Source organism: Panulirus ornatus, chromosome 20 (genome assembly GCF_036320965.1).
Source record: "Panulirus ornatus isolate Po-2019 chromosome 20, ASM3632096v1, whole genome shotgun sequence".
NCBI classification, from domain to species: Eukaryota; Metazoa; Arthropoda; class Malacostraca; order Decapoda; family Palinuridae; genus Panulirus; species Panulirus ornatus.
Genome location: NC_092243.1, coordinates 55,589,058 through 55,615,366, shown reverse-complemented (window position 1 = coordinate 55,615,366; position 26,309 = coordinate 55,589,058). Strand labels below are relative to the sequence as shown.

General features: G+C 44.1%; 1 protein-coding gene across 1 annotated transcript in view; it reads right to left on the bottom strand.

Annotated features, from left to right (window-relative positions):
• The window catches only part of LOC139756016 (ryanodine receptor-like), a 494,517-nt gene that overhangs the window by 111,369 nt on the left and 356,839 nt on the right, over positions 1 to 26,309 (bottom strand). Inside the window, 14 exon segments of the mRNA XM_071674954.1 lie at positions 877 to 1,144; positions 2,153 to 2,343; positions 3,203 to 3,387; positions 4,421 to 4,600; positions 5,797 to 5,921; positions 7,047 to 7,216; positions 7,701 to 7,872; positions 9,616 to 9,798; positions 10,282 to 10,375; positions 10,961 to 11,066; positions 11,575 to 11,687; positions 12,509 to 12,584; positions 13,499 to 13,576; positions 18,682 to 18,698. Of these exon segments, the coding sequence (XP_071531055.1) occupies positions 877 to 1,144; positions 2,153 to 2,343; positions 3,203 to 3,387; positions 4,421 to 4,600; positions 5,797 to 5,921; positions 7,047 to 7,216; positions 7,701 to 7,872; positions 9,616 to 9,798; positions 10,282 to 10,375; positions 10,961 to 11,066; positions 11,575 to 11,687; positions 12,509 to 12,584; positions 13,499 to 13,513 (1,878 nt within the window). The 5' untranslated portion in view covers positions 13,514 to 13,576; positions 18,682 to 18,698.

Sequence of the window (26,309 nt, the reverse complement as noted above, 5' to 3'; positions counted from 1 at the left end):
AAGCTCACCAAACTTTCCCTGACGCCCAATTCTTACCTTCCCTTGATCTTACCTTAGAAATATGTGTTTGTTCTGGTCCCGTGTTTACATTTCAGTTTTTCTTTGGTGTGTTTTTACGTCGATAGACTGCGCGGTGCGTCTGTTCGTTTCGTCCTACCACATGCAGCAGCTTACAGTGAATATGCCTCGTATGCCATGAGGAAGATGACTAGAATTTTGTTGGTACATTTCGACAACAACACCTAATATCAAGGGTGGGTCAAGTGTGGTTTTCATAGGTCTTGATTATTTGTAAATGTTTCTCTGACTATTAAACTGAACAACAAGTTTTCCCTGATCTTCATAGCCCTCCCCACTATCACTTCCAATCATTACCGTAGGATTCCTGTCATAATATCTCACCAGCGACCTCTTCTAATGATACACTTTTCTTCCACTTCTTCAAATTATTATCGTGGGCCCTTAAACTACACATTCCTCCCTTAAACCCACTTCTAGAATGAAGCAATATATCTACTGTCAAAGGTAAGCTGAGAACTTCCAGCGTGCAAGTAGAAATCTCTTATCTATCCATGTCCCAACATACCTTCGTGCAAAGACGTCAAGGCTCCAAACTGCCGCTCAAGGTCACAGATCAGCACCTCTTTGACTCATAAGACTTAGCAACTACCCGGGATCCAACGCATCGGTATTCACAGACTATAGATTAATAATGCCTTCCTAACATAACTTCCCCTTGTTTTGAAAAAGCAGAGATGATAAAAGAAATATTCTACCTATCCACTTAAGTTTTTTTACAAATTCTTTAAAACTGTTGACTAAGTGTTTATTCTGGTTCCAAGTTAATGGTTATCGTAAAGAGGTTAAGGTACGTACAATGGGATTGACGAGAGTGTATCTCCCGCCCGTCCACAAGTAGGAGCCGTCGAAGCCATAGGAATACAAGTCGTCCCCAACGCCGTTGCCACCCCATTTTTCGCCGCCGCCGGGGTAGCTAACGTAACCTTTGGTGCTGGCCCAGCCCACTCGCAGGTGGGGTGGCAAGTGCGACGTCTGCTCGATGTGATCCAACGTCACCTCAAAGTACCACTTCTGGTAGATGGCCGAGCCCTCCACGAAACCCACGAAGATATTGGGCCTGGCACTGTGAACAATGAAAATCTTAGAGGCAACTGGGTGATATATTTATCCTAAAATTACTTTCCCTTCTTTCCAGCATACAAACGTCATTCTTTTGTGTTTTAAAGTATGTGCATTTTTATTATCTAATAAGTTCTTAGAACAAAAAAGGAAGTAACTAATATCTTGCTAACCATATCTGCATTTCAGGGAAAATCAATGCGTAGTAATCTATTAATACCATGTTGATTTACTGCAGGTTTCTTTTTCATAGATTGCTCAAACTTCCTGAGCAGAGGTTGCGGTTTTGAGTAAAGGTGAAAGGAGGTTCTGATAATAATACCCCGAGAAGAATGCAACGGAAATGGCAGCCTCTCACACCTAGTAGCTGGGTCACACGTTTTAGAGTCGTATATCATTAGCCTCACTTGCTAATTATCTTGGATTCCAAGACGGAAAAAAACATGTCACTTAGACTAGGTTTTCAAGTGGAGAGTCCCAAGCATTTGGAGTTAAGCGTGACACTGACCAGATAACAGCTGAACGACAGTTGTTGTTACTTTTAAGCCCTCATCGACATCGTCTCAAGTCATGCGAGTCGATGAGGGCCTAAAGGTATAGTCTTCCAGTTCGTGCTGCCATATGAGACAACAGAGAGTGAAGCTGCTCTGAGTCCTTCAGCAACAACTGTCGTTCAGCTGTCACCTGGTCAGTGTCACGCTTAACTCCAAATGCTTAGAATTCTCCACTTCTACACCTAGTCCAAATGGCATATTTTGCCTCGTGGAATCCAAGATAATCAACCAGTTTAAAACAAGATGATAATATTCCAGTATCATTCATACACTTTCCAGTCATGACTAACTATACTTGGCTTAAGGTTACCCGACTAAGCCATCAATATCATAAACAGTGTTTGTCTCACGAGTCTCTTGGTGATTTATCATCCCATCTACACACACACACACACACACACACACACACATGATATGACACGAGATCGGTCGTACGACCAGCCAGAAAGCAGACTGACCTGGAGACGTGGTCGACCAGCTGCGTCTGCAGGAGGAGGTTGCGGCCAGGGAGGAGATAGTCGCAGATGTTATTCTGGGAGGAGCGGACAGCCGTGCCATTGCCCACACACAGTGAGCACAAGACATCCAGGACCTTGGGGTCGCGGCCGTATTTCTCAAGGAGTGCGATGATTACCTTGATATGCTCCTCCTGTGAAGGTGACCGGAAGAAAACGGTGAGAAAGAGAATTTAGCAAGTCAGAGGAGACCAGAAGGTCTCGTGATGAGAGAAGATAACACAGGACAGTGGAAATGAACTATGTAGAAAAATCTACACTAAGATATCTGAGGAAACTCATTAGGACTAAGATCTGAGGGAGCTCGTGAGACTAAGACCTGAAGAAAACCCTAAGAATAAGATCTGAGAGATCTAGGAAGCTTACAGGACAAAAGATTCGCACTGAAACGTGTCGTACATTATTCTACATACAACATTTTCTGGATTTCTTACGGTCCGTGATATCTTCGTAATAATATAATGTTATGGAGTCAAGAAACGAAACATAAAGTGATGTAGGACAAATACGTCTTCCATTTATATCAATGAACATATTCGTTCTCCCTATGCCACCATTCGCGAGATCTCTTGATAACTTTCAAGGAATGCCTTAAAGACGTTCCAGCTCTCTCTCAATAAGCTTTGATGGATCGTTCTATAAAAATCATGAGAGAGAATAATTTGCATTAACTGAAAGAGACTCGTTTATGATACAGCCCTCACACACTTGATAAAGGGAAAGACAATAAGATAAGGAGTCGAATAAAAGAGAGACAAACAAACGGGAGTGATAGAGGAAGCACAGAAAAATGCTACGAAAACTTATTTGCAAAGATGAGGAAGAAGATTTATGCATTCAGAGAAGTTTAATGTCATGAAAAAAAAAAATACAGTATGCCATTCATATTTCAGTTTTTTCCAAGCGTATCATAACCTCCTCTCTCTCTCTCTCTCTCTCTCTCTCTCTCTCTCTCTCTCTCTCTCTCTCTCTCTCTGACAATAACATACGCACCTTCATGACGTTGAGAGCCTCGGGGGAGTCAATCAGGACGCAGTGGAGCACATCCAGCATCCCAGTTCCCTCGCCGGCCGAGCCCAGGCGGGAGAAGAGCCAGTTGAGGCGGTGGCTGTTGGCGAACTGGGAGCAGTTGGTGTGGTTACCCTTGATCACCGCCGCCAGCAGCTGGTACAGGTAACCTGCCACAACAAACACACACGTTCTTACACGCAACACAAACGCACTTGTGAATATCATTATATTAGACAAGAGAGGCGTTACCGGATTCCGCCTTCATGTAATTACGCCATGAATGACAAGTACCCTTCATCGAGGCTGTATCACCGCCAATGGACGGAAGGGAGGGCAGTCTAAAAGAAATGTGTTCTTATTTCAAAGGAGTTCATCTTCCTTTGACAATGATTTGTGTGCAGCCTTCAAGTTGTAGGTGACCCGTAAAAGAGATCATGGGATTATGTGATTAATCAAGTGCAATGCATTTCTGACCCGGGTAATAATGACCTCGAGGATCGTTTTAGTGATCCAAGGTACTGAATTGATTCGCTAAAGAAAATAAATCCTAAATATCATGACTTCAAGAGTGTTCGTGATGCGTAACACGAAAGATTGCAAAATGCATGAATAACTTTGATCTATCATATGAGATACTGCTAAATCTTGCAACACGTATGTCCTTTGCAGATGGAAACTTGTCTATATACCATGACGTATCATGATAAGATTGCCTCGTGTAAGTCATAGAGCAGAAGCTTGGTTATCCCTTCTATATGATTACCATACAGGGTATTTGTTTGGTTATCCCATCTATATGATTATCATTCAGGGTATTTGTTTGGTTATCCCTTCTATATGATTATCATACAGGGTATTTGTTTGGTTATCCCTTCTATATGATTATCATACAGGGTATTTGTTTGGTTATCCCTTCTATATGATTACCATACAGGGTATTTGTTTGGTTATCCCTTCTATATGATTATCATACAGGGTATTTGTTTGGTTATCCCTTCTATATGATTATCATACAGGGTATTTGTTTGGTTATCCCTTCTATATGATTATCATACAGGGTATTTGTTTGGTTATCCCTTCTATATGATTATCACACGGGGTATTTGTTGGGTTATCCCCTCTATATGATTATCATACAGGGTATTTGTTTGGTTATCCCTTCTATATGATTATCATACAAGGTAATTGTACGTGGCTCACCTGAAATGATGTCCCAGTCGAGCCCGGCCTCCTCGCCTGCCAGCGCCACCAGGTAGCCCTGAGAGGTGATGACGGTAATCTTGTCGATGGCATCCAGGATCAGGTTGAGGATGCCCTCCTCCTGGAATAGATCTTGACGGTTCCTGAGGGCGCGCAGCGACACCTGCCGCTCGTTGTGCTCTGTGGGACCAAGACCGCACGTCACCGAGACAGTCCCACAAACCTGACACAAGACGTGCCTGCTTCGAAGCATTTGAGATGCTGTTATATGCTGATGATACATTATTTGAACGGCTTCATGAGTGTTATACATATCAGAGAAATGAATAAGTTTAAAAAAACTGCATAACATATAATGAAAAGGAGATAGGAGTAAAGGTACTGGCTGATATGGTGTTTCACAATGGACAACAAGAAAGTAAACTTCTGTGTGATTAACAGGATAGAATTGGATCGCACATCTTTATACTGCACATTCTGTAATGGTAATGAGATAAGAATATCTCATCTGTGGGAATGCTGACCGGTAAACAAACCGATGCTACACCTAAAATATGAGTATCATGAACAGGGCAGACCTGTATCATATATAAAGAAGGTTCTCTTAAGAGATGCAAGTCAGTAAGATAGAAATTTTTCCTTCTTCTTTTTGATATGTTAGAACGTAAGTGACAACAATAAATAACAGGAACACTGATAAAGAGAAAGTAGGTCATATAAAAGCTGTAACTCTCGCTGAACACTCAGATTACAATTCTTCCAAATTTCCTGAAAATTCACACTCTTCCCTCCTCCACCAATCTTTTTTTCTAGGCTAAGTTTGATAAGGTTCTTGGTCTTCTCATATCCAAAGATTTCACACGCTCTCATCTCCTTACCCTCTCTCTCATCTATATCTCTCACAGCCTTCCTTGGCACTCCTACCACAGCCCGAGTATTAAGCCACGCGTATCATCTCGGTCGTCCTTGCCAGTCTGAAGCCGACATGGATCACCCTAGCCGACATGAGATTTACCTAGTTTGTCTTAGCCAATACATGATGTAATCCTAGCTCAACTAAGTCTAGTGTATGTCGTGGTAGCATCCCTGAGACTTACCTGAGTCGCAGCCGACATCCTGAGACTCGTGAACACATGCTATATTCTCTTGTAAGACGCCTCGATATCCGAAAACATATCTAAGTCGTTCAGTTCACATAAAGCCTACCTTAGACATCATAGCCGATATGGGACTCATGTGATTCACCCAAAGCAATTCATGATTCACGTAGATCATCCTAGAAAGCTTGAGATTTGTGGTCTTAAGAATCACCAATTTTTCCCACACACAGTCAAACTGGTGCTTTCCTACGTTGTTCCATCCAACCTCACACTCACCTAGGTCGTCGGCGGGGTAGGCGAAGTAGTTGATAAGGTCCTCGAGACAGTTGATCATTTCCTTAAGGTTGAAAGTCTTGAGAAGGGCCGAGTTTCGCCGTGATGTCTGCATACTGTCCAGACCCCTGCAGATACGGAGATGCCACACTGTCAGTCGACCACGCTCAAAACACAATCGGCTCATAACCTCATCAGTTTATTGCAAATTATAACTATGCCTATGTATTGATAGGAAAACATTTAACACCGTAGCCATCTATTCAAGGTAAGACTTCTTAAATGTAAACACAGAGGACAGTACTAGAAAGGCCAACGTTGGTGAACTGATTAAGCATTCCTTCCCTCCATTTACACCTTAGATATTTTTACCCCAAGACCCACTCATCAATGTCAATTAGATGATGATGCAGTTGCTGGGTAAGTGGAAATCATAGTAAGGGATGATTGCGTCAATCCCGACAAGATCTAAGGTGAAGCAAGACTCAGGGTGAGGCAAGGGAAAGGGTAAGGCAAGACCCACGGTGAGACAAGAACTAAGGTGTGATAAGGGTCGGAGTGAAGCATGACCTGAGGTGAGGCAAGGATCCAGGGTGTGACAAGATCTAGGGTGAGGCAAGGGATAGGGTGAAGTAAGACCAGGGTGAGGCAAGACACAGGATTAGGCAAAAAAGGTGAGGCAAGACATAGGGTGAACTGTATATGGTATAGGATAGGGTGTAACACTCATACATCGCATCCGGAATACTCATGATTGCGGCATATGTTTACCCACGCCACCTTATTTACCGTGAGAAAAGAGAAAAAACCATAATGAAAGAATGATGTAAAACGTTATTTTGGGAGGGAAAAGAAGGAAGACATTAGAAAAGATAATACAAACAATTTAAGCAGGTATATAGTAAAGCCGAGAAAATTATTGTGTCAGGATAGAAGAGTCAAAAATACTTGTTGAAGGTGACACATCCAGCTCAATGAAGGTGAGATGATTCATTTGATGAATATGAGAACTATCTTGTAAAGGTAGAGCATCTAGCTTGTGAGGATGAGAAAATAATTCACTAAAGGTGACGTAAGAAATATTTTCCTTAAACATATACACTTGGCAGTCATAACTGAACATACGGAAGGCAGGAAAACTAACTTTAGCATGTAAAAGCTGAATTGATAATGGTAAAACACAACCCACTTGAAAGTGAAACCATCCACTCGAACGGAAGCCTAGCTTCAGGAGCTCGGTAAGCCAAACCTACTTGATAAAGGTGTTGAAGAGGTGGGAGCACTTGCGGATGACGCGACCTGTGCGGGACTCCTCTTCCTGGCTCCTGTAAAACAATAGGCCATCGTCCATCTTGCCTTCTTCGTGCAGTGTCGCCTGCTTTATCTCCACCTTGCCTACGCCTTTTTTCTTGATCTCAAAGGCCTGACAACACCGATGTATTAGCAGCCGTACAGTGTGGATAAAACCTATAACCCTAGCGTATTAAGCACAAAAAGACGGCAAAAGAGACTCTCGAACAGAGTTACGGCGATAAAGTATACACTACAGATGAACGATGTGATATCATCTTATGGGATGTATACAATATTCTGTTGAGTAATACTCTAAGAACTGATAATGTAGCCTCCTCATGGGCATGGCGCTGACTAAAGATATTTTTCCTGGTGTCTCTTACACTAGTAAATTGACTATGCACAGTTTCCTGGTGAACGTTTATGGGCTTTGATAATGTAACGTAAGTTACGATTCTGTGCTGAGTGTGTGGTCTGTGTGCTACGGGGTGAAAGATTATGATTCGTTGGTTTCAGGTGTGTGTGTGTGTGTGTGTGTGTGTGTGTGTGTGTGTGTGTGTGTGTGTGACGTTTCTGTACGGCATAAGCAAACACCACTCTATACAGAGACTAACCTTGTAGGAAAGCCAGAGGCTAGACTCGACGTGTTGGACAATGACAGTGGAGTCACCGTACTTGATAATCGGCGTGCCGATAATCTCCAGGTCCTTGTCTTCCAGAAGCACTTTGTTGTCGTCTTTTTCCTCGCGTAGATAGAACGACGTGGCTGCCATCGTCGCCTCTTCCCTGCCAGCACACAGCAATACTTTATTACTACCAGACACGATACCTGACTACATCCATACCTAGTACCTTACTACATCCAGGCACGGTACCTTACCTAGCACCTTACTACATCCAGGCACAGTACCTGACTACATCCATACCTAGCACCTTATTACATCCAGACACGATACCTTTACTACATCCAGACGACAACACCTTATGATACATCGTCTTACATGACAATATCTTACAGTCCACGACACATCTCTTTTATGTTACTCCTCGAAGCGTCATGATAGCGCTACCAGCAGATGTCTAGTCACGTATCATATCAGCGTTTCAACAACATAATGGTTAGATGTCATGATAAGCAAAGCTTGTTAGAACAAAAAATGAACAGTAAAGAAGACGTAATCAACAATTCAAGTATCATAATATAAGTGGCACTACATTTCATAGGTAAAATTCAAGCAAGATAATATTGAACTTGGCTCAGCAGTCAGGTATTTGGAAGAATCAATGAAATGAGTTTTTAATCTGATTACTGGACACTGTGATGTGTACATCAAGTAAGCAGCATGTGAGGTGTGACTCATATCTTTCACTCAGGTGACTTTCTTTCCATTCATTTCATTCTTTTTTTTATCACATATGTGAATGAAAACTCTAAAACTTATCATTTCCTCATCAGGTGACTCATCCTTTCCAGTCAAACGTATATTCATGATATACATCCCAGACTTTTTTCTTTTTTTTTCATATGGTGACTCATACATACATGATCCTTTACAAAATTCAGATGTCGTACTGGCGAAACTCACGCACAAGCAGCTACTCTGCAAAACTGTCAATATAATCAGTATACAATTGAGAGAACTCCATCAGGGTTCTGCGAAACTTTTCCTCCACTACAAATTACTCTGTAAGCAATCAAGATTTAATCACTGTATCCATAATGGGAAAATATTTTTCTCTCATATCACCAGGGAAGGTGGTAAGTCGCGTTGCCTGTGCAGTGTGGCGACGTCACTCCCTGCACTGCAAAAGAGAATCATTACCAATGTGTAATTAGACGACAAAATCATTACCTGTGTGTAACGAGTTCATTAAACATGCAGGTGAAGGAGGTCACTACCTGTGCAATAATTCTCGGTCCTTACCTGTGCAACAGGACAAGGCCATTACAGGTACAGAAGCAGAGCGGGGGGACAACGAAGTCCTTACCTGTGCAGCCAGCTTGTTCACGTGAACAAAGTCATTACCTGTGCAGATGGAAAAGGTCATTCATTACCTGTGCAGTAGACAAGGTCATTTACCAGTGCAGTAAACGAAGCCATCACGTCTCCAGCAAGACGAGGTATGCCATAAACGAAGTCATTCCTTGCGCAGCTGGACGAGGTAATGACATTAATGACCTGTGTAGTAGACGACGTCAGTGGAGCTGACCGACGTCATTACCTGAGCAGTGGAGCGATGTCAACACCCGTGCAGCAGGGAGATGTCGTCACTACCTGTGCAACTGGAAAATGTTATTACCTGTGCACCTGGTGGACGATGTCACTACCTGTGCAGCTGGACGATGTCACTACCTGTGCAGCTGGAAGATGTCACTACCTGTGCAGCTGGAAGATATCACTACCTGTGCAGCTGGACGATGTCCTTACATGTACAACTGGAGGATGTCATTACCTGTGCAGCTGGACGATGTCACTACCTGTGCAGCTGGACAATGTCCTTACATGTACAACTGGACGATGTCAGTACCTGTGGAGGAGGACGAGTTCGTTGCTATCGGTGATGCCGAGGTATCTGCCGGTGGTGATGTGTCTGATGCGCATGGGATGGAACCAGTTGATGTAGCCGCCTGCCCACTTGGTCCGTGCCAGCTCCAGCCGCCAGAGTGACCTGGCCTGGGACGTCACGGACCCGCCCTCGTACACCACAATACTGCAACATACAGGGCGCCAGTCAGGTCAGGTCAATGTATCCTCGGTGATTTTTTTTCAATGAACAAAAGAAGTACACATTCATCCGCTAACTGGGGAATACTTTTTGGAAATAGACGAAGACAAATCGTGTTACGTCTTCTTCCTATCTAAACGATATTGCCACTTAGGATCGTACTAAATTGCGAGATTGCCTGCGTCAAAAGAGCTCCATACGTGATGGTCTCAAGTTGAAAGGATCAAGTGTAGACAGCCTTAATGAAGGCGATCACCATACATTCACTGCAGCTATGTGGATCTCTAGGTTATCTGTCAGCATCTAGTAGTCTCATTTCAAGCTTCTATACTCTCTACTGGCTCATTCATACATACAGACTCTCTCTCTCTCTCTCTCTCTCTCTCTCTCTCTCTCTCTCTCTCTCTCTCTCTCTCTCTCTCTCTCTCTCTCTCTCTCTCTCTCTCTCTCTCTCTCTCTCGTCCTTACTTTTGGCCTGGTTGGTCGGACCAGGTGGAAGGGACGGAGAGACACTCGTCGCCGCCATGGAAGAACCTGAGGACCTCCCCGCCGAACACACACGCTGAGGATGACACGCCTTGTGTTACGTACACAATCCATCTGCATATTATCATTGTCAGTATAAATATATGTATAAATATATGTAGATATATATATATATATATATATATATAGAGAGAGAGAGAGAGAGAGAGAGAGAGAGAGAGAGAGAGAGAGAGAGAGAGAGAGAGAGAGAGAGAGAGAGAGAGAGAGAGAGAGAGAGAGAGGTTGACAGATAGATAGATAGATAGATAGATGGATAGAATGATCCACAGATAGATCGATAGATATATAGATGGCTGGATAGATACAGAAATATGAAAAACAGATAGATAATGTAGTAAAAGTGAACATGAACTACAAAAAATTCAAGCTGACGACATTAGCAAGTACAAATCTAGACAGATAGATAGATAGACTGATTGCTTGATTGATAGATAAATAACGTGATAAAAGTGAACATTAACTACAGAAATTTCAAGGTGACAACAACATCAAGCATAGATCTGGCCAGGTCATATGCCCAGTGAATTACACACGTAGACATCTGTGGTGGAGACCAGCACTCTACTGCCTCAACACGTTGCCAGGAGACGACCCTACGTACCTACGAACTTGAGTCTAGACAGGCCAGTGCCGAAGGGGCTGACTGACCAGTGGGTGACGTGGAAGGAGGCGTTGACGATGCTCTGCTCGTCCTCGCGGGTCGCTTGCTGCAGGAGAAGCGAGGGTTACAACTCGAGAAGAATATGGACGTTGCATATGTCACTAAATGTGGGTATGGAAGCACTGTAGTCGTGTACATGACAACATTCAGTTCGGATGTATGGATATGTGTGTGTGTCTGTTCAATAAATCTACATGCAAATGTGTGCGGGCGTATGTTTTTGCGTGTGTTTAGATGTGCAGCAGACACACATGAGTGCTTTATACGAGTCTTATATTCACGTTACTCGAAAGTGAAAGTCAATGGAATGGTTAAGGCATTCAGAGTCAACTGGATAAGATGGCCTTAAGATATTCTGTCGCAACCACACAACTGTGGAGGAGAATTGATGATCACTGCAACTTACATACTTGGTCACCTGATCATGAATACGATATTGATAATGAGGAGAGTGTGACACAAGACTGAGGATATTCACAGTGACAGGAAAGGAACGCCCTAGGGGCGCGCGCCAGTGTAGCCTACCAACCGTGTGGTTGAAGCAGGGAACATACCAGGTAGCGTTCGGTGGCCACAGAGACCAAGATGAGGTCGTCGCCCACACGCACCTTCTCGCCCTCAGACCTCTGCTTGCTGGCTGGGTGGATGGTCCACCAACACGACTCTCCTGCAACACAAGGAGGGTAAATTCTACGTCCTGTAAAACATATATTTACACCGTGTTTCGTAAATCTTACGATTTTGCCGTTAGCGTCACTTACGATGCAAGACTTGGCCCGTATGAGTCTACGTGTTGTTTACTACAACTTCACCACTTAAAGACACTTGTTCTCCTCCTGTTACAGTAAGTGTGTATGTGAAAGATCTATCTGGGATGTATGTGTTCATTTCCATTCACGTAATAGGGATGTCACTTCTTAGGTAAGAATTTCAAGATAATTAAAATACATAAGAATAAATAAGGGGACTTAACTTGCAATAAACAGATCACACCGCGGACAATCATCCTTATCAGCAAATGGTAATGAATCTTTTGCAAGACATAATAAGTAAATAACTGAACACTGAAAAACTTCTGTAGAAGATATCTATTAATTTGCTTTTGTGCTCAGTCTTTTGACACAGTGGCACTTTATATATATATATATATATATATATATATATATATATATATATATATATATATATATATATATATATATATATATATATATATATATATATAAGGTACCTGAAGATAGTCTGAGGTCTTATTGTACACTTCAATAAAGTGTTTCGAATAAGCGAGTTGTGCCAAGTGTTGCAGCGCAGTTAGACTTGTCTTGCATCCACAACATTCTTAACAGCTCATGTAAGGAAAAACGTTTGTTACGACTATTATGAAGGCGTTATAAGAAATATGAGGAAAGACTCCATAGTGCCTCAGGGCAGCAGGAGGAAAAGCCTTCAGAGGTCAGAGTTGATTCATTGTTTTCGGCCGGAACTCACCCTGGGAGTGCTCCTGAAGGCCAACGTCGAAGGCCAGTTTGTCTCTGGAGGAGCTGGTGGAGAGGCAAGCTAAGCACTGTGGGTTGGAAGAGGAACCAGTGATTAGTACTTTGTGAACCCCTGGCAGTCCACGACATCACATCCACTACTCAGCCAGACATTACACCAAATCCTCCTCCTCTACCCTTGTGTCATGTAAGCATATCACTTATCAAACTCCATCCTTCCAACACTAACCATACTCCATCCTTCCAACACTAACCATACTCCATCCTTCCCCTACTGACCACACTCCAACCTTCCATCACTAACCATACTCCAACCTTCCATCACTGACCACACCCAAACCTTCCATCACTGACCACACCCAAATCTTCCATCACTGACCACACCCAAACCTTCCAACACCAACCATACTCCATCCCTCCCCTACTGACCACACTCCAACCTTCCATCACTGACCACACCCAAACCTTCCATCACTGACCACACCCAAACCTTCCATCACTGACCACACCCAAACCTTCCATGACTTACCACACCCAAAAATTCCAACACTCCAACACTCATTCAACCACTCACCACAATGATGATGAAGCAAATAGCTATGAGAGTTGTTACGGAAATCATTATAATACAAAAAAAAGAGAAAATAAAAGATAACTTTCAGAATGATTAGGACTGCAACTTTTTTGCATCAAAATCGAGCAGAAGCATCTTCGTCAGCCCTCTTTAGATATGACAATAAAAGGGATGGCATGAATGACTGATGAAGATACGACGAAGATCAATAATAATAGTTATGACAAGACAGTGAGGAACCCAGTGATGATGAAGACGGTCATGATAGAAGTATGGACTGGCCTTGATGAAGTCACTAATGACACAAGAGTTATAGCATGACAGTTTATAAATCCATTTGGTGATCAAGACAGTAATGGGTATAGTGACAGTAATGGGAGGAGGACAGGGCTGATGACGATGACGTACCATCATGGAGTTCATGTGTCTCAGGAGCACAGCGTTGCCGTAGAGAAGGGTGCGGTGGCCTGAGCCGGTACCTTTACCCTGCAGGGAGGGAAAGAAACACGGAGGTCAGACTCGTGGTCACTACTTCGGCCTCACCCAAAGACACGACGTCTCTTCCTCGTCTGTCTAACATCACCTAACTAACTGGTGCTAAGTAATGGACAAAACTGAACATCTTTAGCTTACCCAGTGCAAAAATCTTAGGTTGTTTTCAAGTCTTAAAGAAAGCATCTCATTAAGTGATTTATGAAAGAAGGGGAATTAATAATATGTTCATTCAGAGTTACACTTGTGTAAATGATCTAACAGATAAAAGAATTTTAAGTGAAATCATAATCTTCTTTATTGGGCTGAGGCTTCACTTGGTGGGACATGCAATGCAATCTTATTGTTTACATACAGGGCAACGTCCTGGGAAGACAATATTGACTACCGTAAGGCAAGTGATGGAATGTAAGAAGGATCGGCGTCTGTAGTGCTTGTAGGTCTGGCAGGCCCGGCAGGTCTTGGCAAAAGCAATGTGAGGACTGTGGGATGTCTCATTAGTACGTTGCTGAGTGTAAGAGTTGATTATGTCGAAGTGAATAGTCACAGAAGTGGCTGGGAACACAGTCCGGTCAGGGAGACCAAGGCAGAATAGCTCCTCGGGCACACAGTCCAGCCAACACGGTGGCCCTTTGTCGACAGGTACGAACAAGAAATATGACAATTTGTCGAAGTTCAAACAACAACAACAACAACAACAACAACAAAGACAGTCGGGTCACAGAAGTAAATGTGGGGAATCTGTAGAAATATGAGGTACACGTCAGGTCTCAACTAATGTAATTGAAAGGTCTTCACTGACGTAGATGTAAGGTCTTCTGTTAGGTGGATGTAAGGTCTTCAGTAAGGTAGATATTAGATCTTCAGTAATGTAGAAACAACGTCTTCAGTAAGGTAGCTGTGAGGTCTTCTATAAGGTAGATATTAGATCTGCCGGAAGGTCTCCAAGTAAAGTAGATGTCTTCCTGAGTGTTCTAGCTCGGTAGGAACAGTTTCATGGGTTTTGCATCTCGTCAAACTACTCTATCTTCATAGTTTTTCCTCTGAACGTTGTGTTAAGTATTCATCGCTTCCACTCAAGTATCGATTTTCTCTTCCTCCCTTGCAGTCTCTTGCCCTCATATCCTCTCACTTCTCCCCCGCAATGAACGTCCCATCCAATTCATATGTCTGTGCTATTAGAGTAAACTCCTTCACTTTCTTTCACCTTAACATATAATTTCTTCATCGCTTTGTTGTTCAGTCCGGCGTATCTTCTTGACCACATTTCAAAGCTTTCTAACAGTTTATCGTGCAGATTTTAAATCTTTCAAACAGTTTATCTTTTTCTTTAGTTTTTAAGGTCCATATTTTTGCACCAGACAGAGATATTGCTTCATACAAAACATTTTACTCTTCGTGTTTTCGGCTTCAGCTCAAGCTTATCCGTGAGCAGACTTTTCTCGAAAGCTGTTTGCCCACGGCAAGACGTAGATGCAGATGGTACATGTAAGATTAGATTGATGTAAGGTCTTGAAAATAAGTTTGATGTAAGGCTTTCATTAAGAATAATTGAAGTCACTCCTTAAGGGCGACGTTGGATCTCCGTGAGGTTGATGTAAAGTCTTCAAGAGCGTTGATGTCAAGTCTTTGATAAGGTTAATGTAATGGCCTTCACTAAGACTGATGTGCGGTTTTCTATAAGGTAGATGTAAGGTCTTCAGTAAGGTTGATGTAAAGAGTTCAATAAGGTTGATGTAGGGTCCTCCATAAGGTTGATGTAAGGTCTTCAATAAGGTTGATGTAAGGTCTTCAATAAGGTTGATGTAAGGTCTTCAGTAAGGTTGATGCCTCAAATTGATGTAGGGTCTTCTATAAGGCTGATGTAAGGTCTTCAATAAGGTAGATGTAAGGTCATCAGTAATGTTGATGCAAGATTTTCCATAACACTGATGGACGGTTTTCTATAAAGTAAATGTAGTCTTCAGTTAGGTACAGGTAAGGTCTTGCATGAGACAGGTGTACAGTGTTTTGCACAAAGAACACTTTAGAAAAAGGCTCAGTCTTCAATACATACAGAAATCAATCAAAGCTGTCTTTTAGTATATTCATAGTAAGGTTAATATGATCAGGTTCAACTGAAGTTAACTATCAACTTATAATAATAATAATAATGATAATAATACTAATACTAATAATAGTAATAAAAATAAAAATAATAATAATAATAATAATAATAATGATGATGATAATAATAATAATAATAATAATAATAATAATAATAATAATAATAATAATAATAATAATAATATCATCCTCATCATTATCATATTAGAAATAATGATGACAGTGAATTTTGTCATTATCATTATCATTATTCTTATCTTAACTCTTTAGCTGTAACAAAAATGATAATAACCAGAGTAACAACAGTGATGATAACGATTATCAAAAGGATTCAAAAGTACAAAAATAAGGTAATGAAAAACAAAGGATCGAAAAGGGAAAAAAAAACGCAAATAAACAAAATTCACATCCAACAAAAGACCAGCTCAGTAACTACATGAAATTAGCGGAGGGATAAGCTGAAGGCAGCAAGGGCCAAACTGGTTTCCGATATCCCAGGAAGGGACAAAAACGTTCCCTAGGTAGGAAAGGATAAGCTGGAGACAGTCAGGGCCAAACAGAAAAAGTGCCCGACTTTCCAAGGAGGGACAAGATAATTTCCCGGATGGGAAGAAGCGCCGACGTCAAGTTCGGTAAATCATGGCTGGTTACTGGCGAGTAAAGTGCTCCTTAGCCTACCTGGACCGTTAGACAAAGCGTTTGTTCTTAGCATCACATCTGGGCAAAGTATCTGTTCTTATTATCACTGCTGATATAGAGTGATCCAGTCGAAGATATGAAGGAGCATTTTACGCAGCCGGAGGTGACATTCCTTCTTGGTCCTCAAAAGGAGGACAAACAGAGGTGGCAAAATCCAAAGTTTCCATCACAAGTGTCCTATTCTCCCTCGCTGCTGGAGGAATTCTTTCCTTGCCGTGAAGACTGTTTGCAAGAACGAGTCTCTCTGGTAGGGACAGCGTTCTTGACTTATAGAGGAGAATGGTTCTGTGCCACAGAATCATCAAGCCGTTATCAAGAGATCGAACTGAATTGTGTTATTTTAACATCTTTAAGAAGAAACTGTGTAACGCAGAAAGTAGGGCATATATATATATATATATATATATATATATATATATATATATATATATATATATATATATATATATATATATATATATATATATTCCATGAACAGAGGAATACGTTCCATCCAGCCAGAGAGAACAGGAACCCATCAGTTCAAATAATAGGCCAGGGACATAATCCTGGTAGCATAATCCGGTACATGTACAGCTGTGAGTCCTCTTCTCGGGAGAAATACTGTCTTCTTCCTAAGAAAAGCCAACAGTACCGCTTCTCCCACCAGGGGTCACAGCTCATGTCTCAGTAACTACAGTACAAAAATAAAGGATCACATGCTACCCTTCAATGAGAAAGAAAAACTGTTTCTTGATAAAAGGAGACACAGCAAAATATTTCTCATGGGTAGGTAGCCACCAGCGGTTCCCTCAAAAAAAGATGAGGAAAAGCTTGATGAGGAAACAAAAAAAAATAATACTAGTCTACGTCTACAAAACAGGCAAGCTCAAATGTATTCAAAATGCAGCTTTATTTCTAGTGAATCAATGGGGTTAAGATGGAGGGAGTGAAAAAAAATGTCAGTCTGTATAATGTGTAGTTGGCCTTAGGAATACTTTATATGGCTAATACTGGATAAGAATTAAATACATATCATCACTCCAGAAAAAATATCAAGGTACAGAAAAAAAAGAAAATGAGGCCAAAGTCTTCCACTATTTAGCAAGAGGTCATGTCAGTTTATCCATGTCCGCTCCTTGGTGATGATGCTTGAGTCACACCTGGGGTGTGGAGGGCAGGTTACCTTGTGGGTCTAGTGTATGGAAATCACTTTCCTCAAACATGCGTTTCTTTTGGCAAAAATTCCAGGATCCCTCATCATCATATCTTGAGACAGAATTAGATATGAAAGGTTAGGTTACACGTATTCTTCACAGATGCAAATGCTACGCATCAGTTGCTTCAAAGTCTCAAAAGATAAGAATTATATTAGGCAAAATTCTAGAAAGAGAAGGACGGGGAGGATCTGACTGTGGTGTGACATGACTTCTAGCGGCGGACAGTGATGCGTTGACATGACTCCTCAGACGGCGCTGAGGCATGACGTCACAGTCTGTGCTCAAGGCAGTGTTCGACATACCGGACGCCACAGCCTGACGTCATACAGCAGAGGAAGCCAAAGTCTTTAGTTACAGGAGGGTCAGGGCTGAGGGTTGGGTAGGTACACACCACTCAGGCCCTACCTTGCCTCGCCGCCTCTACTTCCTCCAATACCGAGCCCATATTGGCCTTCATGACAAGCTAATGTAAAAGAAATAATAATAACGAACTGATAAACCTCTATGCACAGTGGTTAGGGCGTCAACCTACCCTCGTTTAGTTGTCAGTATAAGCAATACCAATATTAGTCCTTCCAACCGCGACATTTTCAATCAGGCATAATGTCACATATTTAGTATAGATTTATCTAAGTCATACCATCTAGTCTAAACTTTAAATGTACATCTTATGTATACCATCACCACAAAGTATGAAGAAAGCTACCGTTTAGCATGTGTCATCAGAATTCTACTCCAAATCCGTTTAGTCTAAATACGATTTACGGTTTCAGTATAACAGCCTTGCCCGAGGGTGAGGTTGGCTTTCTCCTGCCCCTCTCCCCCTCAGTCCTTCCTCCTAGAGGCGCCACCCTGGCAAGAATAAGGATGTGACAGGGACGGTCATGCCCTCATCCTCGGGGCGCCACTAATACAGGAGCACAGAGGGCGAGACGAAGCCTTAGGCCACCTGCCCCCGAGCAGGACAGGTGTCAGGATCTACTGCTATTGTGAAGGGCTACGTTCGGTACTGGTTTAAGTAATGTTGTCTTAGTCCATGAGAGAGGCGAGGCGGTGAGCGAGGCAGGGCGTCCCGCTAATGTTCAGTCTACTTACAACGGAGTCGTTCTCCTGAAAAATAGCAAAATGTTCATGTGAGAATGGTAAGAGGCTAGCAAGGTGGACGACCCCGAGATGTGGTGTCGCGCCACGGGTTCTTGTCTGACAGGGTCGACCAGCCTGGCCTGCTCTCTCCTTCTTACACATACTACGGGGCCAAATTATCATGTTTGTTCCAATAGGGAAAAACCTTAACACTCAATGTATTCTAAATGCTACACTTTCATAACTAACAATAAAGGTATTTTCTCTACGACTGCCTAACAGGCAGATTTCTGGTCCGGGCTTCAGTGCCCTCAAGTCCAAAGGTGTTTCTTTCTCTCCTGTGTAGGTTGAGCAGCTCGGTCGCACACAGCGCCAGCCCTATAACGGCATCAGCATAGGATATGATGTCGCTGTCTTTTATTCATCACTTACTATTCTTGGTGGAAGAAAACAACTTACTAGAACTCCGGCAGGAGGTGGGTCAAGTGCCCGCCAACCATCTTCCTCCTTCGCCTTTCAAACTCTGCTGACCTTCACCACTATCTTAATTCACCTCAACATAAACAGCATGTTTTCACCTCCTCGTTCAGAGACAGTAAATACAACCGACGTCCATAGTCCTGCGTAAATCATATCTCAGCCAAAACAGGCCTCATCAGCCGATCATACCATTTAATTCAACTCCATCACCTTAGGCGCACCTGGGGAACCACACCAGCTAGACCACACCAGCTGACACACTGCTCTTCAACTCTCGAGCAAGATAATACGACCCTTGAGCACAATCTTACGACCCTTGGGTATGATGGCCTGGCAAAGGCCACACCGTCATACCTGAAGAAGGCACCGTCCTGCTCAATGGTCGTACCGTTGGGCTCAAGAGGTTAAGTAAACCAAATCTGCTTGACCGCACCAACCTGGCCAGACCTGGTGAACCACTGACTAAATTGGTCCCAGTCATCTTGACCGTAAAAGCTGAACCACATGACTGATCACACCAACTGAACCTTATCAGCTTAACCATGCCAGCTGAACCTCATCAGCTTGACCACGCCAGCTGAACCTCATCAGTTTGACCATACCACTGAACATCATCAGCTTGACCACAACAGCAGAACCTCATCAGTTTGACCACAACAGCAGAACCTCATCAGTTTGACCACGCCACCTGAAACAAATCAGCTTGACCACACCAGCTGAAACACATCAGTTGTACCACATCAGCTGAACTTCATTCCTTACAGAATCACTACAGTTTTATCACAAAAAGTGAACCATGTCATTTAGGCCACAGTGGTTAAGTCACGTTCCTTAACACACCACCTAGGTTCGCAACTACTTGACTACACCAACTGGTTTGACTGTGTGCTGGTTGGGTCATAATCAGACCAACCACACCAACTTAACTATTCCAGCTTGAAGACATTAGATCATCCACAGTAACTTGACCACGCCAAGCTGACAACTTAACCTGACCAGCATAGATTAGTTTCACCTGGTTATCATCATCTACCCAGCTTCACCAACTCAGATACACCAGTTAGTGTCATGGTAACACACTCACACGTGACCCAGCTTACACACACACACCGGTTGGGCGAAACGATCTTGCACACACCAAGGGAGTAATGTCGGCTTACCTACACATTACTCACAATCGTTTACGCACACACGACTGGTTACACCAGCTGGATCATAGAGCTCTCTGGCTGCACCAGCTCTGTCCTACCTGCCAGGCCACTCTGACTTGGCCTCGCTACACTGGCTAAACCAACTTAGTCACATAAGTTTAACGTCAGCTGTTTATCCTCAATATATTGCCCATACAAGCCTGGCTAACTCTACCTTCAACTCTAAGACATACGAACACTCACTTTACTAGTTTGGCCATGGGTCTTGCCAGCTATACTGATATTGAGGTTTAACTCTCCCTGACTTTATATGAATATCAGTTTTTACTATTCAGTACCAAATACAATCGTATTGTAGCCTCTATGTGCTGTTTTAATCCACTTCTAGTGTGGTTCCAGTACCAATTTCTTCACCCACAAAACCCGTCTGTATCACGGAAGACGATCTAGTGAGGGTAAGACGTGCCAGGTGTTAGTCAAGACCCTCTCTCATGGGCAGTTTGCACAGGTAGGTCAGGGAGCACGCCAATCTTGGCGGCCTAAAAACCTTTTGCTTTAAATTCACACACACACACACACACACACACACACACACACACACACACACACTTGGAAGACCACCGTTGCCGACCACACACTCCTGGAAAATCACTGTCGCCACAATACATACATGGAAGAACAGTGATCCCCATAACCAATACTTGGAAGATCAGTGTTACAACAATACATATAGGAAGGATCAGTGATACCATAACAGATACTTGGAAGAGCAGTGTTACCATAGAACATACATAGAGAAACAAGTGATACCATAACAGATACTTGGAAGAGCAGTGTTACCATAGCACATACACAGAGAAACAAGTGATACCATAACAGATACTTGGAAGAGCAGTGTTACCATAGAACATACATAGAGAAACAAGTGATACCATAACAGATACCTGGAAACTCAGCGTTACCATGATAGATACTTGGAAAAGCAGTGTTACCATAACACATGAATAGAAGAACAGTAACATCATAAGATACCTGGAAGATCAGTGTTACCATAGATACTTGGAAAAGCAGTGTTACCATAACACATACATAGAAGAACAGTAACACCATAACAGATACCTGGAAGATCAGTGTTACCATAAAGCATACATGGAAGATCAGTGATACCACAGTATACACCTGAAAGATCAGTGTAGCCACAACACATATATGAAGGTTCAGTGATACCATAAGAGATACCTGGAAGATCAGTGTTACCACAACATAAAACATGGAGAACAGTCGTACCAAAACAGATACCTGGAAGATCAGTGTTACCACGACATATACATGGAGGATCAGTGATACCATAACAGTTACTTGAAAAACTCAACGATGCAACAGATGCCACCGGACATTCCAAAAGAATCAGTATTGCCACCACACACTCACACACTTGAAGGACAAATGTTACCACCAAAAAAAGCTACAGAGATGAGAGGTCCACCACGTGTTACTATTGGTATTACTGCTAGGTAACTGCCTGACTCATACCCTAACTAAACATAACATGACAAGACATGATATTACAAGACATGGTCATTTATGTAGTGTTAACTATGGCAGAGAGGGAGTAGCTACACTAGTGACAGAGAGGGAGTAGCTACACTAGTGACAGAGAGGGAGTAGCTACACTAGTGGCAGAGAAGGGGTAGCTACACTAGTGACAGAGAGGGAGTAGCTACACTAGTGGCAGAGAAGGGGTAGCTACACTAGTGACAGAGAGGGAGTAGCTACACTAGTGACAGAGAGGGAGTAGCTACACTAGTGACAGAGAGGGAGTAGCTACACTAGTGACAGAGAGGGAGTAGCTACACTAGTGACAGAGAGGGAGTAGCTACACTAGTGACAGAGAGGGAGTAGCTACACTAGTGACAGAGAGGGAGTAGCTACACTAGTGACAGAGAGGGAGTAGCTACACTAGTGACAGAGAGGGAGTAGCTACACTAGTGACAGAGAGGGAGTAGCTACACTAGTGACAGAGAGGGAGTAGCTACACTAGTGACAGAGAGGGAGTAGCTACACTAGTGGCAGAGAGGGAGTAGCTACACTAGTGGCAGAGAAGGGGTAGCTACACTAGTGGCAGAGAAGGGGTAGCTACACTAGTGACAGAGAGGGAGTAGCTACACTAGTGACAGAGAGGGAGTAGCTACACTAGTGACAGAGAGGGAGTAGCTACACTAGTGGCAGAGAGGGAGTAGCTACACTAGTGACAGAGAGGGAGTAGCTACACTAGTGACAGAGAGGGAGTAGCTACACTAGTGACAGAGAGGGAGTAGCTACACTAGTGGCAGAGAAGGGGTAGCTACACTAGTGACAGAGAGGGAGTAGCTACACTAGTGACAGAGAGGGAGTAGCTACACTAGTGGCAGAGAGGGAGTAGCTACACTAGTGACAGAGAGGGAGTAGCTACACTAGTGACAGAGAGGGAGTAGCTACACTAGTGGCAGAGAGGGAGTGGCTACACTAGTGGCAGAGAGGGAGTGGCTACACTAGTGGCAGAGAAGGGGTAGCTACACTAGTGGCAGAGAAGGGGTAGCTACACTAGTGGCAGAGAAGGGGTAGCTACACTAGTGACAGAGAGGGAGTAGCTACACTAGTGGCAGAGAAGGGGTAGCTACACTAGTGACAGAGAGGGAGTAGCTACACTAGTGACAGAGAGGGAGTAGCTACACTAGTGGCAGAGAAGGGGTAGCTACACTAGTGACAGAGAGGGAGTAGCTACACTAGTGACAGAGAGGGAGTAGCTACACTAGTGACAGAGAGGGAGTAGCTACACTAGTGGCAGAGAGGGAGTAGCTACACTAGTGGCAGAGAGGGAGTGGCTACACTAGTGGCAGAGAAGGGGTAGCTACACTAGTGACAGAGAGGGAGTAGCTACACTAGTGAGAGAAGGGGTAGCTACACTAGTGGCAGAGAAGGGGTAGCTACACTAGTGACAGAGAGGGAGTAGCTACACTAGTGGCAGAGAAGGGGTAGCTACACTAGTGACAGAGAGGGAGTAGCTACACTAGTGACAGAGAGGGAGTAGCTACACTAGTGACAGAGAGGGAGTAGCTACACTAGTGGCAGAGAAGGGGTAGCTACACTAGTGGCAGAGAAGGGGTAGCTACACTAGTGGCAGAGAGGGAGTAGCTACACTAGTGGCAGAGAGGGAGTAGCTACACTAGTGACAGAGAGGGAGTAGCTACACTAGTGGCAGAGAGGGAGTAGCTACACTAGTGGCAGAGAAGGGGTAGCTACACTAGTGGCAGAGAAGGGGTAGCTACACTAGTGACAGAGAGGGAGTAGCTACACTAGTGACAGAGAGGGAGTAGCTACACTAGTGAGAGAAGGGGTAGCTACACTAGTGAGAGAAGGGGTAGCTACACTAGTGGCAGAGAAGGGGTAGCTACACTAGTGGCAGAGAAGGGGTAGCTACACTAGTGGCAGAGAAGGGGTAGCTACACTAGTGACAGAGAGGGAGTAGCTACACTAGTGACAGAGAGGGAGTAGCTACACTAGTGACAGAGAGGGAGTAGCTACACTAGTGGCAGAGAGGGAGTAGCTACACTAGTGACAGAGAGGGAGTAGCTACACTAGTGGCAGAGAAGGGGTAGCTACACTAGTGGCAGAGAAGGGGTAGCTACACTAGTGACAGAGAGGGAGTAGCTACACTAGTGAGAGAAGGGGTAGCTACACTAGTGACAGAGAGGGAGTAGCTACACTAGTGACAGAGAGGGAGTAGCTACACTAGTGGCAGAGAAGGGGTAGCTACACTAGTGGCAGAGAGGGAGTAGCTACACTAGTGACAGAGAGGGAGTAGCTACACTAGTGACAGAGAGGGAGTAGCTACACTAGTGGCAGAGAAGGGGTAGCTACACTAGTGGCAGAGAAGGGGTAGCTACACTAGTGACAGAGAGGGAGTAGCTACACTAGTGGCAGAGAGGGAGTGGCTACACTAGTGGCAGAGAGGGAGTGGCTACACTAGTGGCAGAGAGGGAGTGGCTACACTAGTGGCAGAGAAGGGGTAGCTACACTAGTGGCAGAGAGGGAGTAGCTACACTAGTGGCAGAGAAGGGGTAGCTACACTAGTGACAGAGAGGGAGTAGCTACACTAGTGACAGAGAGGGAGTAGCTACACTAGTGGCAGAGAAGGGGTAGCTACACTAGTGACAGAGAGGGAGTAGCTACACTAGTGACAGAGAGGGAGTAGCTACACTAGTGACAGAGAGGGAGTAGCTACACTAGTGGCAGAGAAGGGGTAGCTACACTAGTGGCAGAGAAGGGGTAGCTACACTAGTGAGAGAAGGGGTAGCTACACTAGTGACAGAGAGGGAGTAGCTACACTAGTGGCAGAGAAGGGGTAGCTACACTAGTGGCAGAGAAGGGGTAGCTACACTAGTGGCAGAGAAGGGGTAGCTACACTAGTGGCAGAGAAGGGGTAGCTACACTAGTGACAGAGAGGGAGTAGCTACACTAGTGACAGAGAGGGAGTAGCTACACTAGTGAGAGAAGGGGTAGCTACACTAGTGACAGAGAGGGAGTAGCTACACTAGTGGCAGAGAGGGAGTAGCTACACTAGTGAGAGAAGGGGTAGCTACACTAGTGGCAGAGAAGGGGTAGCTACACTAGTGGCAGAGAGGGAGTAGCTACACTAGTGGCAGAGAAGGGGTAGCTACACTAGTGGCAGAGAGGGAGTAGCTACACTAGTGGCAGAGAAGGGGTAGCTACACTAGTGAGAGAAGGGGTAGCTACACTAGTGACAGAGAGGGAGTAGCTACACTAGTGGCAGAGAAGGGGTAGCTACACTAGTGGCAGAGAAGGGGTAGCTACACTAGTGACAGAGAGGGAGTAGCTACACTAGTGGCAGAGAGGGAGTAGCTACACTAGTGACAGAGAGGGAGTAGCTACACTAGTGACAGAGAGGGAGTAGCTACACTAGTGACAGAGAGGGAGTAGCTACACTAGTGACAGAGAGGGAGTAGCTACACTAGTGGCAGAGAGGGAGTGGCTACACTAGTGGCAGAGAGGGAGTAGCTACACTAGTGAGAGAAGGGGTAGCTACACTAGTGGCAGAGAAGGGGTAGCTACACTAGTGACAGAGAGGGAGTAGCTACACTAGTGGCAGAGAAGGGGTAGCTACACTAGTGACAGAGAGGGAGTAGCTACACTAGTGGCAGAGAAGGGGTAGCTACACTAGTGACAGAGAGGGAGTAGCTACACTAGTGACAGAGAGGGAGTAGCTACACTAGTGGCAGAGAGGGAGTAGCTACACTAGTGGCAGAGAAGGGGTAGCTACACTAGTGACAGAGAGGGAGTAGCTACACTAGTGACAGAGAGGGAGTAGCTACACTAGTGGCAGAGAAGGGGTAGCTACACTAGTGAGAGAAGGGGTAGCTACACTAGTGGCAGAGAGGGAGTAGCTACACTAGTGAGAGAAGGGGTAGCTACACTAGTGGCAGAGAAGGGGTAGCTACACTAGTGACAGAGAGGGAGTAGCTACACTAGTGACAGAGAGGGAGTAGCTACACTAGTGACAGAGAGGGAGTAGCTACACTAGTGACAGAGAGGGAGTAGCTACACTAGTGACAGAGAGGGAGTAGCTACACTAGTGACAGAGAGGGAGTAGCTACACTAGTGGCAGAGAGGGAGTGGCTACACTAGTGGCAGAGAAGGGGTAGCTACACTAGTGGCAGAGAAGGGGTAGCTACACTAGTGACAGAGAGGGAGTAGCTACACTAGTGACAGAGAGGGAGTAGCTACACTAGTGACAGAGAGGGAGTAGCTACACTAGTGACAGAGAGGGAGTAGCTACACTAGTGGCAGAGAGGGAGTGGCTACACTAGTGGCAGAGAGGGAGTGGCTACACTAGTGGCAGAGAGGGAGTGGCTACACTAGTGGCAGAGAGGGAGTGGCTACACTAGTGGCAGAGAGGGAGTAGCTACACTAGTGACAGAGAGGGAGTAGCTACACTAGTGACAGAGAGGG